This window comes from Pieris rapae, chromosome 15, assembly GCF_905147795.1.
Source record: "Pieris rapae chromosome 15, ilPieRapa1.1, whole genome shotgun sequence".
NCBI classification, from domain to species: Eukaryota; Metazoa; Arthropoda; class Insecta; order Lepidoptera; family Pieridae; genus Pieris; species Pieris rapae.
The window spans coordinates 3347120-3362876 of NC_059523.1; the positions used below are offsets into that span (position 1 = coordinate 3347120).

At 33.4% G+C, this 15757-nt stretch overlaps 1 protein-coding gene across 1 annotated transcript in view; it reads right to left on the reverse strand.

The window, feature by feature from the left end:
• LOC110997935 overlaps positions 1 to 15757 on the reverse strand; it is a 39091-nt gene that overhangs the window by 17913 nt on the left and 5421 nt on the right. The window contains exon 2 of the mRNA XM_022266325.2: positions 5169 to 5474. Coding sequence (XP_022122017.2) covers positions 5169 to 5474 — 306 coding nt within the window. The remainder of the gene's footprint in view (positions 1 to 5168; positions 5475 to 15757) is intronic.

Sequence of the window (15757 nt, forward strand, 5' to 3'; positions counted from 1 at the left end):
CAGGCAACGTATAGTTCCAATAAAAAAGGAACATAATAAACAATATTATTTGCATAATTATCTACACTTTATTTTTGCGTAGGCACAAAACCTATTTGATTTTGATTCTGATACTTCTGTTTTTTAATCTTTCAAAGATTTATTCTATCTATCAAAGAATGCCGCATTTTTATTTGTCGGTCTTCGGCTTGTGTGCTTATAAATATGAGTTTTTATTTCAATTTCAGTAATTTCTAATTGAGTTTCGCTTCGAGTCTTATTTATTATTCTCGCCCATTTACCTAGCTAGATACTCTAAATTCTTATTGCTTTCGAAGAGAATGTTTACAATTTGACATGAGTGACGAATAAATAGCAATAGGCTAATAGTCTTGCGAGACTTGCGAGACTCTTGCTGCAAGATCAAGACCAAGACCAAGACTGAGAGCGCAATACCAATACCAAGATCAAGACCAGGTGTATTGACGCAAGACCAATACCAAGACTGGTCTAAGTCTCGTCTTGGTCTTGCATTTGGGCAACACTAAGACTAGCGAACATGAAAACATTACAAACAACGCAAACGGTTATAACTACAACACACAATGGTGTCATTGAATTTTTTGTAGGTATCGATGTCTTCTATATAATTGTAGTACATCACATTGCTCTATTGTCAATAGTTACGCAGTACGTATAGTACGCATTTAGGAATGAATTTATTGCAATTTTCACACCTTTAACACTATCGTAATTTCATACCCAACTTCTTTGAAAATATTCTATATCCTATGTTCAACAGGGATAACGTAGTGTAAATGGTGTAAGAATTAGTCTAATCCAGCAGTTTTGTAGCATATTCAATGCAAACAAACAATCAAACATTTTACAATATTAGTGTAGATAATTAGTGGTGGCATTTGAGACAACGAATTGGACGAGTCTTTCATGAATTGGAAAAACACTCATTAAAAATCCATTTCGGTTATTAACTGATATACGCTGCGGTTATAACTTAGCTGAATTCGCTGACTCACTGATAATTTCAGAAGGGCTCGGCCACACGACCTTTCCACTCGTAACTGTCTATTAATAGAACATGCCGATACATAAATTCAATTAGTACTAAGACTCGAATTAAAACTATTTAAAAGTGGAATTAAATATCACAAGTGATGTGAGTGACTCTGACACTCTGTGACATTTTATATCACATTCACCAAATGTTTAGAGCAGATTAATCCATCAATCAATCCTGCAGCTGAGTTTAATCAGATGTCGAGGCGGAATATGAAATTCCACCCGTATCACCCAGACGTTCGTGGTTCCACAACTGAGCGTTTGTTTATGCCACGCACCTCTCTGTGGAACCAGCTGCCCACTGAAGGATTTCCAAACCAATTCGACTTCAAGAAAAGAGCGTACGAATTGGAAACGTGAGTGTCTATGGACGGTATCACTTGACATCAAGTAAGCTTCCTACCGCCAGTTTTCTCTGCATTTAATCAATTAGATTTAGATGAAATAAATAAGCATATGCTCAAAATTTCCCCTTGTTTATTCCCCATATTATCCGTTTAGATGTGGCCTATGCGACACTGGACAGGTTGTTTGATAATTCTTTGGCACATAATTCGTTCATCACTTACGAATTCAGCGTTGAGACTTGAGAAGGGTTTAAACAATGTCGGTCCCTACAGTCAAGATGGCGGGCGTTTACGATCAGCTGTTTAGCATTAAGGTTTTTAATTTTAAATGGACTTGATGTTAAATTAAATGTCTGGATATCTCAGACCATTTATTATATGTTAGGTATATTTTTAGACAATGTTTAAGAGTTTTATCAAAATATTCCCTATCAATTAGTTTACCACTTTTATAAGTAAATAAATTAATCAGTTGGCTATAATCATTTTTAGGTCTGGGCCTCAGATTTATGTAAGTATCTGTTTCATTATCATTTGTCAATCTAATAGGCATGTAGGTGATCAGACTCCTGTGCCTTCCACACGCCGACTTTTTGGACCTAGGACATATCGGTTTACTCACGATGTTTTCCTCTACGTACAAGTTTATGTTAAATGGCATATATAGACAGAAAATTCACAGCCGTGGCAAAGTTGCACAGGATCAATTCTACAACCTCAGGGATGAGAGTCGCACTCTAACACCACTAACAATATAGAGCAAATCTGGCATAGATTTGCTCTATATTGGTCCAAAAACGAAATCTACGCACTATTATCATACTACCACCTAAATAGTATAGAAGCAAATATACGGTAACAACTGATCCAAATGCATATATTTATTCAAGCCACTATATCACTGGCGACACAAAACCTACATACTATATGTAACTATTTAACTAGTAGCTACAATTTACTGTATACTGCAAAATTGCGGTCATTATACACAATTCTCAAAGTCCCGCTACTTAAACTGTCTCTGTGACTAAGCTATTGTTAACACAAGGGAAATTTCTTTTCTTTAGCCCAAAATTATCTGTGCCAAGTCCGTAGAATCTGCTTCATGTTAGAATCTAGATCAAAAGTTATTACTGTATTTCTTTGATTTATATAAATCTTCCGGTGTATGATTAGATAAATTTATGTATATATTGGCAGGCAGAGAGTGTCTTGGTTCTTTGGCAACAGCTCGTCGCACAACTAAAATCTACTGATACAGCCGGAATCTGGTAATTCGATCTTAATACAAATAATTATAAATATATAGTTATATATAAATGAATACTTATATACCGTAACATCCTGTTGAAACTCTATATAATATATATCGTATTATACTGTACCTTAATACACAAAGAAAACACTCATCACAATTAGCATATTAAGTTATAATTATAAAAACAGCTTTTACTAACACTCGGTCACTCAGTAATCCCAAATTTCCATAATGTTTTCGCACATTTTCGTATTGTTCACATTCAAAGGCGGTCTACTCATCAGTTTTGTTGGAACTAACTAAAGCCATTCGTTGAAACCTTCATATCTGGTTATGGTAGGTTTACATGACGCGAGTCAATCCGTGATTGAACGTTATTCAAGTTCGTACTACACAGTCTAGTAAATTTATATTTTTTATTTTATTTGTTTAAAGATTATTGAATTATAATGCATGGGTTATCTATAAACAAAGTGGTGAAAAAGATGAAACATACATAAATCAGTTAAGTCAAATTAGCATAGATATTTTATTTATGTTAAAAATGTTGTAAAAAACATTTTTTGTTTTTTTTAGCTCTGTGTAAAGCTATTATTTTATAGAACGATAGGCACACAGGCAGCAGATTGATACTGCCGCCTGGATACTCTCAATACCTGAACGCTCGCGAGTGCGTTACCGGTCATTTACTCTAGTCTACCGTCGAATGGGTTCGCTTCTTACCTATCTTATTTAGAGTTAAAACAATTCTTATTGAATATATTTTATTTCATTTTGACACGACAAACACTATTTCACACACACGAATCTTAAATTAATAAAGTATATTTTAAACAGTTTTAAGTCAACAAAATATTAATTTAAGAAAATAATATACTTTAGTTGCATCTAGTGCGACTGCATGTAGCCGTAGCATAAATGATTTTTTCCGTTAGCAATATGACTAAGAGATATCTGTTTGTTTGTATATTCGCAACAAGAACTGTAACGTGAAGATGTTTATCTCGTGAGATTTTTATCATTACGTAACATGTTGTACGCTCTAATAAACATGTACCTATACGAAATTTAATTTGCATATGATTCACCCATAACTATGGACGTGTTAGAAATCCCCTATATATCGAAAAACCTTCTTAAAATACTCGTTATACGATTCATCAACGCCACAATCATGATAGAAATCTTAGTAACAACGCTCTAGAAGACTACGTGCATCATAAAACCCCGGATACCCGAGTTGATCGTTCAGTTTATCAGTACCTTTCAAGGTCCCGCTAATTAACGATTACAAGGAGGCCATTGTACCAGACAATGATATTGTGTTAGCATACACAACATGCTTGAGCAAAAAAACTAATCTCAAAGTTCTCACGGTCAAATGTTACATACCATTGTTTTTTTGCTACTACAGAACCTCAGCCATCTATCGGAACTATCAAACAATAAAATGGTGTCGATTGTCTGTCACTAGATGGCGTTGATTTATAAAATTAGTATATAACTGTTACAAAAACATTTCTATTGTAATAGCGTCTCATTGTTTTGTGTAATGATTTTTAGATTGCAAAAAGTAGTTACTGATTCGACGGTCAGGGTAAGATCTGTTTCAAACGGTTCAGACAGTATTACATTCACCACTTAGCAAAATTACGTACCTAGTCTGTGTTAAGCAATTCCTTTTTTTTCAAATTCATTTATTTTGGACTTAATTTAAATTGCCCAAGCATTTGATGATTTATAGAGTTCAATTAGGTCTGCGGACGGACTCACCAGCCTACAACGAATTATCTCAGATTTCGGTCATACATTGCTCTGAGGCGAAGAGAACGTGGCCGTTCGCCAACCAGTTGGACCGATCTAGTGGGAGACTCGTCGTCCTCAAAACTGTTCACTGTATTAGGAGATCTGCTCTACAGAAACCGGCGGAAACAGATAGATCGCACCAGATGTTACGACTCTCTGAAATGAGCAACCCCATTGAAGAGAACTACGTTTTCAATTTAAATGTCAATTTCCATAATATTCCAATTAAATCCTAATGATCCCAATCAAAAACGACAAAAATTTAAAGTTCATTACTCATTAATTTCACGGAAATATTTACTTTGCTATGGCTTTTCAAAAAAAAAAATAATAAGAAAATTTGAAGAACATGAAAATTACATTACAAATCGCTTGGGCAAAGCTATCAAGCCGTTACGGATAAATACAAGAGCCGCACACAATGTGTACTTCAAAGAAATTAAACAAGCTTTTGATGTCTATATTTCTTCGGCCACTGTAATTAATGAATTAGCGAAATGTCGTTAGTAATGGAACTGACAAACAATGTACTGGCTGCATAGCACTAAGTCCTACTACTGATCTGCTTAAGGTAAGAGAATTAGCCGGCGTTAATCTAATTAATAAACTATAATTCATTCATCATAAGCCTATACTGTAATTGAATATTTGTCTCTAGAGTAAACCTCTTATTTGGAGTTAATAAATAAAAAACTTACGTTCTCTCTATCCACATCGAGTTGTTTATCAGTTTTGGGCAGACTAAACCCGACTCTCTCCTTATCAAACCGACGATATCTCTTCGTCTCCGTCGCGAACTTATTCTCAGAACATACTTTCTTTGAAAACTTAAACTCTTCAGATACATTTTCCGTTGACTTCCACACTTTGAGCGGCTTTTTCGCAATCTTCGGCTTTTCAATGAGCTGACTGTCAAAGTTCTCTTTGAGCTTTTGAAAATTGGATTTCGCTTCTGGTGTCGCTGGACGTGATATGTCACATGGTTCGTCGTAAATTTTCTGATCCTGAAAATAAAAAAAAAATTTATTAAAACTGTATTAAATACAGTTACCATTTTACGTTAGCATGCACGGTAGTTAATAGGTTTTAATTATATATATAAGTGTAACATAATATAAAAAGATATTAAACTGACTGTTAATTTACATTTACTACCATTTTTTTGTTTTTGCCCGCCCATGGACACTCGCACTGCCAGAAGGCTCGCAAGCGTGCTGTCGGCCTTTTAAGAATTGGTACTCTCTTTTCTTGAAGGACCCTAAGTCGAATTGGTTCGGAAATACTTCAGTATTTTGTATTCTTCCTAGACGTCCATAATGAAAAAAAATACGTTTCTGAGTCGTCGTTTCGCAATATGTAAAATCGATTAACATGAGCCAAATACATTTTAAATTACTTTCACAGAAGTGCAGTTAGAATAGCGTGTTAACATATTATGTATATGCAACACATTACTTTCATTTCACCAATAAGGAAAGTAAACAGTTTTATGGAAATCACTCATGTTCCAACACGTCAAAGAGTATTCATTATATCCAAATCGAAATTACACATATGAACCCTGAATTTTAAACACAATGTTTATAAACAATAATATTCAGCTCCTGCACTCTGTAACTTTCAATAGAGAAGAATCCCTTCGCTTTTGTAAGCATTTTCGGTGTTCTCACGCTTAACATTGAAGTCATTGCAATCCTTCTTGGGTTTTTTATTTTTTTTATTGATAAAGTTTGCCAACGCTCGGCACACTGATACATTGGTAAAAACAAACACAAAATACAATTTTGAATGTGACAAGCAATTAGAGGCAAACATGACATTCATTTAGAAGACATACAAATATCAATCGAAACAATTTTTAAACAAAACAAACATTACAAAAAAGAAACAATTACAAAAAACTAAACAAAAATCGATTTTAAAGGATTTAAAGAGTATGGGTGCTGACTTTCGAACTAAGACGACTTTAACTTCTACAAATTTACTCGTAGTAGTAAGGTAATTAGTAGTAGTAGTGCTAATTGGGTACATAAAATTATAAAGGTTTTGGTTTGGTAATGTAAGGATATTGTAATATATATGTGAATGAATAAATATTTTTTTTAGTTAATACTTTTTTGGTAAATGTGTATAAAGTTTTTCGCCTTTTCATTTTCCCCATGCCATAAACAGTAAGGTACTATTTTATGAAAACTATACTAAATTAAAAACGTTTTTCTAACCAAGTCTCAACATATAAGTATAAATAATATAACATAAGTATTATGAAAGACGATCTGACGGGGAATGACCGGCGCACGGTGCATTGGCCAAATGTTCTGTGGTCAATTTGCTATTTGCGGTAAGTGACCATTTGGTGACCACAACACTAGAGTTACACATTGTGAAATTAAATTAAAAATATACTTATCCTGCTTAGACTTAGTTTACTCTACGCAAGAGAAAATGCGTCAAATATTTAAATAAATAGGTTACTTTCTTAAACGAATTGCCCATATGAATCGCGTAGTAAATGATTGTTTTTATTTAAATATGTTAATTAAAAAACTCTAAAATTCAAGGCTAAATGACTTGTCTTTCATAATCCTTTCACATGTATATTTCCTATCTGCAAAGTATAAAACTAAATCGAGAAAAAATAAATTATTATTAGATATTATATAAATAGTAGACTCAGTTTGAGGCCTACCTAATAAGAAGTGAATATAAAAATACATATAAACATAATATATGAATGACAAGTATTGCAAAACAATATGCACTTATATAATGTGTGTGTTCTATTTGTGTTAAGTAACTATACTATTTGGTTGACTAAATTAAAAAATCATTTATTCATTTAGGTAACACAATGTACCCAATAAAAATGGTTGAGAAACGATGATGTACTTGTTTACATGAACATCAATTAAGAAATACTATATTAAATTATTATTTTACATTCACTGCCAGTTCCCAAATCAAGGGCGTAAAACAGACGAGAAGAACTGACAATAATCTCTCTGTCACTCTAATTTTTATACTAAATATAAACTAGATAGAAAAGAACCGAAATAGATACTTAACACAATTGTTTTAGTGAAAAATAATAAACATAACTGATGACTGTGAGTGTATGTGTGTAAATTAAGAACACACCTAAGTCAATGTGTGCAACTGTGCAATACTTCTGTTTTGTTATAATTGAATATTCAGAGCCAATGGTTTAAAATCGTTTTGCATTTGTGGTAGGTACGATTACGGAAGTTTTATTTAAGCTATTGAAGAGAAAAAATAAAATAAACATATGCTTATTATGGAATATAAGATACAGGTATCACTTATTAAATTTCATTAAATTTGTATCGCAGACATCCCTACGCATCGGCAAAGAAGACAGAGATTGTAAGCCGAGAGAAAAAGCCGGCGTAAAAAACTCTCGGCACTCTTTTAGGTACTCGATAGCAAGAGCTTTTAGTATTGGTCACATAAACTGATGTAATCTTCATATACTGTTCTCGAATATAGACTTTTTATAAATACGTATTTATTATTTATTTAGGAAGAATTGATAATTCCGTAGAAAAAAAAAATCTACTCCAAAGGCTTTGCCAACAAATATGCAAACAGAAGCTAGTAAGAAATACCTTATAACCTTTCCCATTAACAATATGTAACATCGCGGTGTGAATTAATTGAACAATGCGCGGCGGTCAATTGTTTATAAGTATGTCGCACGATGTAGGCTATCTTGATATCTATGCCGTGTTTAATAACAGATTTATTAACGATTGTATACGTCTTGCCAGAGTTATATAACCAAACATTAATTAAGTCATATATATATATATATTAGTTACTCATAAGTGTAAAAAACAGTCTCACTGAGATTTAGAAACTCAGTTAAAGTTAGTTTTTTGTTAATTCAGCGATACAACCCCCAAACTAAGTGTTTCATTTAATATATATCTGAAAAAAGAGGTTGGAGGGGCATTATCATAGATTTCTAAAAGCTTGAGTTAAGAATTTGTTTGGTAATTACACTGTTTGCATAAATGAAGGGCTTTATTATTATTATTACGATGTAGTTAATCTTTAGGAAAGGGCGTCCCTTAGGCCTAAGAAGTCGACGTGTGTCAGACCCAGAAGCCTGATTACCTACTTGACTTTTAAGAAAATTAACTGATCACGAAACAGAAACGGAAATATGAGGGCAGACATAAATGGTTATAGCGCATAGAACGATTTATAGTTTATATGTTCTTCCAATAACGTCTACTGATATCTGGGTCACCCTAAAATAAGGGTATCTACCCGTACTGCAATCTAGGCGACTTTGGCGAATAGCAATTCTGACTTCAGTATAAGTACTCTTGCGCCTGGAATAATCAGACTGTCAATAGCAGCGTAATCTGGTCTTTATCACGCATTATCGTTGATTCGAAACATTTCTTCGTATTAATAAAACATTGTATAACACGGAAAGTGTTACATGTTTTCTTATTTATTATATATTACAGGGAGCGATATCACCCACAGACACTCACACTGCCAGAAGGCTTGATCCGTTGAAATTTTTTATGGAATTGTACGCTCTTATCTTGAAGGAGCATAAGTCATATTTTATAAGAAGGCTTTATGCTTTAGCGGGCAGTTTGTTCTACATAGCGCGACAAAAAATGCCCTAAAAGCGGTTTCTGTGGAACATCGACACGATGTTTAAATACAACACTCCATAGGTTAGACTTAGTGGCTTACCAAATCACCCTTGTCAGATATAATCATTTAATCATAATAAATTATTAGACAAAATAAAACGTGACGTAGACCTATGTGATATCAAAGACAGACATTGATAAATCGAATTCATTTAAGTAATAAGCATTTTGTATACTTTTTACATTTACTTACAACTTTAACATTAATAAAACATCCGCGGCGATTTTACCCGGTACGAGTCTGTATTCTGAATCCGTCTGTAATCATTTTTGTATACAATTAGGTGCGTTTAGCGCATGTCGTCGAATCTTGGGTTAGAAAGATATAGAAAGGCTTTTGTTTCATAGCCGTGAATCAAGCTAAGGGTTGGAAGTCACACACTTAAACCAGTCGGTCAACACAAGTTTTCACGTGTTAATTGCTTCTATCAAATCGCTATTTAATAGTACGTAAGTATCGAAGTAAACTGGCTGGTCCGATTGTGATGATTCGTAATATTATTAATACTGTATAAAATCTATCATTAGATACCTTAAAAAAGGTATTCGGAACAATAAAAACAATTGTCAAAGATGTTATTCACATTCAAATAAATTTCAATCAAAGACAATAAATGTCTAGAAACATCTAAGTATTTCAATTTATCAATAGTTTGATAACGACCACCAATGTCGACGGGGCCATGGACATGGGCATAAGCCGTTGGGATCACGGGCTAATTGAATTATAATTAATTGGCATTGCCCTAATATAAATTTACATATATAAATACAACTATAAATTCGTAGAAAGTAATTATTTTTTTAATACAAAGAATTCAGCTTGACTATTTAATACAATAGAAGGTTTACCAAGTGTTTATCTAGAAATTTACGAAAAAGGAAAGCAAATACTGCAAAACGTCTCCTGTCAAACGACTCAAGACAAAAATGTATCATCATCATAAACGGCTGTACAGCCATTATGACCTCCGTAATTATCCTTCGCCATCACAATCTAACTCGAGTGCGTGCCTTGGTGTTCTGTCGTTCACCATTCGGTGCACGTCTCATTCGGATCTTGTTGTATATTTTTAATTATACGGGTTATTGGCGTCGTCGAGTCTTGATACGTCAAACATCATCGTCGCAAACAAGATCAAAAATTATTCGAAGATTTTCCGCAAGGACGGTACGTACCCTTCTCGTTGGGGACACAATAATTTATAAGGTCCGCATCTTCTTCAGTAGCTATCTAGATTTCTGAAGGTCGTGCTGATGGCGCCTAACAACTTCCTCCACTCTCCCATTTCTTCGGAAAGCCTCTGCATCTGGTTGATGAAAAGGACCTTAATTTGATCGGTCCAGCGAGTAGGCTACGGGCCTAAAGCTTTCAAAAATTGTCTGGATCTCTGCGTGTAACATCACAACAACCTCCTACGTGACTAACGTTAGTGTGGCCAGTAGCACATTTCACACCATGTTACCTGGACTCAACATCGCTTTTCTTCAAATTAACTTTCAATTTCGTTTCTTTCTGTTCACCCTCAGCCCCAATAATTTCCAGGGGAATGCAGTGGTTTTCCCTTCTACATAGCAGTTTGTTTTTGTGCCCGGTACACCGTGCTGCCAGTGCGCTTAGCAATTTCGTCTGCTCAAATCCTATATGGGAGATAGGATCTGCTTGATTTACGGCTGTCGCAGGTATCACGTCTTAACAGGGCTTACCGACGTGTAAGTGGAAGTGGAGTTGATGAGGTGAAGTTAAATGTCAAGTATTCCGCTTTGCCTACCCATATCATTTCCATTAATGTCCGTATAATACATATCAATGTAACGCAAAACTAGATAGAAGTGTTTATATAATATAATACAGAACAACAATCATGCTTTTACTGGTACATAATCGGAATGTTTCCTATGTTCTATATATTAGACGTAAGAAGACTTAAATAGTAATATAATTGCACAATTTCTCCAGCTAATGACCGATAAAACGTGACTCACAATGCGTAATGATAACATATGTATCACTCAACAATTGTTCAAATCCTACGAGTTTTTATTTCAAAAGAATCACACATCTTTTTTCAACTAAATATTTTAAACATAATTTAAAACTTCTTAAACTATACAAACACACGCAAAGTAAGTTAAGTTATTTCAAAGAAGTAACACAAAAATAAAGGTAGTTTTGCCTTTCTGTGATCTGTCCCTTGCAAAACGTATAGTGAAATTTTAACCACTGATTCTGATTTAATCTAAGAAAGATTTGTATGATTTTTGTTGGGCTCAAAAAGTACTGGGCCGATTTTAAGAATTCTTTAACCATATGAATGCTACATTATCACTGATTAATAGAGGCTATTTTAAATATTTTAACTGCACGAAAAAATAGGTATCCCTACTTAAACTACAATAATGTTACATGGTGTAAAAACCACGATTGTTAAATATGTACATAATTTTTAGGTATGCCATATGGCATACCTAAAAATTATGTACATATTTAGCGATAGTGTATCGCCGGCTTCCTTGGGTACTGGTACAAAACGATAACGGAATAAATGAAGTCAACAATCGTGGTTTTTACACCATGTAACATTATTGTAGTTTAAGTAGGGATACCTATTTTTTCGTGCAGTTAAAATATTTAAAATAGCCTCTATTAATCAGTGATAATGTAGCATTCATATGCATTCACTATACGATTATCCCAGAATGTTAATAAAAATTATGTCCACCCGTGCGAAGCCTTGCCGGGCCCCGCTATTTTTTTAATATTTTCACATGCACACCATATTTCCAAGGTTATATGAACGTAAGAAGTGAGTAGGCCCCTCCCCTTTTACAGTAAAGTTTTCTAATCGAAATTTAAATAAGAACTTTCCGAAATAGGTAAAAAACATCGCACATAAGATGTGTAACAGCGAAAGTATACACGTAACCTATTGTAAGGAAGTTACGCTAAATTAGTTCCGCTGTTTTGCGTACTACGTCACTGACGTCGTTCGTTTAAACGATACAAATTTTACCCATAACGACGGAAATAGATTTAGAAATAGTTCCGTAATTTCAATTCGGTTCCGGTACGTCGCAAAAATATCAATTTTCTTATCAAGACCCTCATGATACATACAACTTGTATGCAACATTTGTACGTATTAGTATGAATCCCAATTTTTAACTATATTTCTGTATAGTACATTCTTTGTGACTTGAGCGTAGATTGTAATCCCTTATGTTGCAGGTTCAAACCTCACCGGTGCCCCAATCGACTTTACTATTTAACACTTGCTCGTACGTATAAAACCGTCAGGAAATTGGCATGCCTTAGACCCAACAAGTCGACATTAATGTCACCTTCTTAACCGTTAGAAACAAATGATCACGAAAAAGACATCTTGAAATAACATCTAAGAGGTTGAATCGCCAATATAATAATTAACCATCTTCACATATAATTATTTTACTAATGTACATACAAATATTGTAAATTCTATTTTTAAAAGAGTAAGGGCCTGTTTCACAATGACCGGATAAGTTCCTAATAAGCTATTTGTTACTTATTGGTAGGATAAATAGTATTTTTGCGTTTCACGACTGTCAGATAGCGCTATACGTCATGAAATGTGAAGTATCTTATTTGGAACTTTTATCTTTCGAATAATTTATGTGTTGCATAGCTATTTGGCACTTTATCCATACATTGTGAAACAGGCCCTAAGTGTGCAGTTTTACACGCAACTACTTTTTGGAAGAAGCGAGTAGATCATGTTTATATTTTATTTAACGTTCAAAAGTGCCATTATAGTTGGTCTAATTGAAATAAATGGTTTGATGTTTTTGACTTTGACTTTTTATGTACTTACTTAATTCATAAGAAATAATTAAATGCTTTTTTTGTGTAATATACTAAACAACAATATATCAACTTGGATTATATTGTAAATGGGAATTGTAAATATCCATTTCCATTATTCATTTACGAAAATACATATATTTTTTTTTGTGTTAGCGATTTTTCAACAAAACTTGTTTCTATAATAAGTGCAACTAACTGCCCAATATAGAAACTATTAAAATGTAGCTTGGCTTTATTATTTTATGTCACAATATTTATATTTTTTTTACAATAATGATACATGCACTATTACATTTGTGGATCAAAAGGCTTTTTAATTATTTTGTAGTAACTACTGGTATAACAATTGCGCCATGTGTGATAATGCTTAAAAATTGTAAACCTTCAAATGTCTTCTTTCTTTTTTCAGCGATAACGTATCTTGGCGACTTCTAAAATTAAGTTTAACAGGATCACCATAAAAGAATTAACACTTAATAAATATAATTTGCTGATTTACTTACTAATAAATATTCTTGCTCTTCATTTAGTTATTTTTTTGTTAAATAATTCAATATTTGGAGGACACATTCATATAAGGAAAGAATTTTCTCACTTTTTATGTAGCATAGTAAGTAAATTGGACTATTATTTATTGAAAATAAAATATAATTTATTATTTTTAACATAGAAAAGTTTCTACATTGATACTTGTAAACAGTTAGTGATTATTTTTAATATCTTTATTTGTTTATTTCAATTGATGGACATTGGGTACTTACGACCGTCAACATGTGACTACTCTAAGGTACTTCTAATTTCATAGGGTTCTACGCACTGAATGACGTCACACAAGGTCAATTAAGGTCATAGTCTTGCTACCAAAGGAGTAATTAGTGTCATTAGGTATAATTTATATGACTAGGCTTAAATGACTGTTGAGGTGGCTGTTCCATCATATCTTAATAGGCAAGTGTGTGTTTGCAAGTGGTGGCTTAATATTAACTTGGGAACCGTACGCTTAAGTATGATGGCTTATTTTGGTTATTATTTTTATTATGAAGCGATGGTGATCCATCCCTGCAAGTCTGGACCCCCCTAGCTATAACTAAAAGCGAATGGCTCGGTCTGTGAAGGATACTTCCAGTGATCTTCATAACGGAGTCGGGAAGCGGATATGGCTTCGCTGTTACCGCATCCCGCCCAAGGCGATTGCTGGTGGCGCCTTGGGGTTGTGTGTGTGTTGTTGTGGGTATGCACAATAGTCGGTATCTCACATAACCCTCCGTACGCACCGCGGTAGTTTTTGCGCAATGTATTTTCAAAAACTAAGTATATTATTATTATGTATATAAACACATTGGCAGCTTAATAACCTGATGCGCACGTATTTGAGGATTTGGACAAATTATCCAACCTATTTTTAAACGATTTCAAAGACGGTGAACTAATTACAATTTCCGGAAGCCTATTCCAGTCCTATTCCTGTGGTTAAATTTAATTTATAGACGTCGGCAATTCTTATGCATCAATTTGATAAACAATTGTTTTTATCAGATGTACTGTATACAATCATATTTTGATTTCCGGTATCAATAAGACTTCTAGGTACTGTGGAAGCATTCATAAATATTAAATGTTGTTATTCTATAACACTATCTATGCGTGTTGTGTTAATTTGTAATCAAAATCTGATTAAATGTATTTATTATTATTTTAATGTAATATCAGAACTAACACCTGTTCTATTATTCTGTATTTGACAGGATATTATGAGGCCAAATATCAATGCCGCTGATTCAGGTGTTGTTTACACTTTTGACGTCGTTGGTACCCAGGGTGTGTGGGTAATGCTTACATGGTCTTCTTACGGCATTTCCATCTCGGACATAAAACGATTTAAATATAGAACAAGTTTTTTTTCTCACAATTTTCTTTTAACGATACTCGAACACATTCGTGGTTATACCTCTTCAAACAATATCTTTACGCAAACCGAAAAGGGTTTTCTTATTTAGACAAATTGTATTATAAAAGAAACTTTGATCCTCATTTAAAATTTAACTTATAATAATACTTATTAATAAAATATGGTGTGGATATGATATTTGTTAAATGACCTTGCAACACTGTTGTGTCAACTAAAACTTTATCAACTTTATTTGAATTATTGAAACGTTTTGTATAACATACATACATTATTCGCGCTTATATGTTTCTGGTTGTAAATCACTTACAGCTTTCCCCCTTTGTAAGTTGGTTACGTATAGTGTGGTTGATCTAAACATGGACATCAGTATAGAAAGGGCACTTTATAAGGTAAGAAAGCTATGTGACATAGAAAGTTATGATTGAAAGCGGGCATCGAGCAAAAACTGCACCTAACGTAATAAATCCATTACTGGAGTGTTAGTATTTTAGTCGAAATTATCGCATATATTAGAACCTTGAAACCATTTAAATTAAGAACCTTATCGTGTATTTCAGTTACCTGCATACTATTTGACGCTACAATTATTATTAACGCCATAACTATTATATAAACACTGTTGACTTTAGCTGTATTTTCAGGTACTAATAATCTATTATAAGAATGTTACGATATCCTATATGAAGCTACGGGGCTGATTACATTTCCACATTATAAGCTATAAAATTGAAAAATATTTAAAAATTAGCTGAGACTATTAAAAACACGTTTTAATAAATCTGTTAATTTTATACAATACTGCAACTTCAATACTCTTTTAACATAAACAGACAGTTT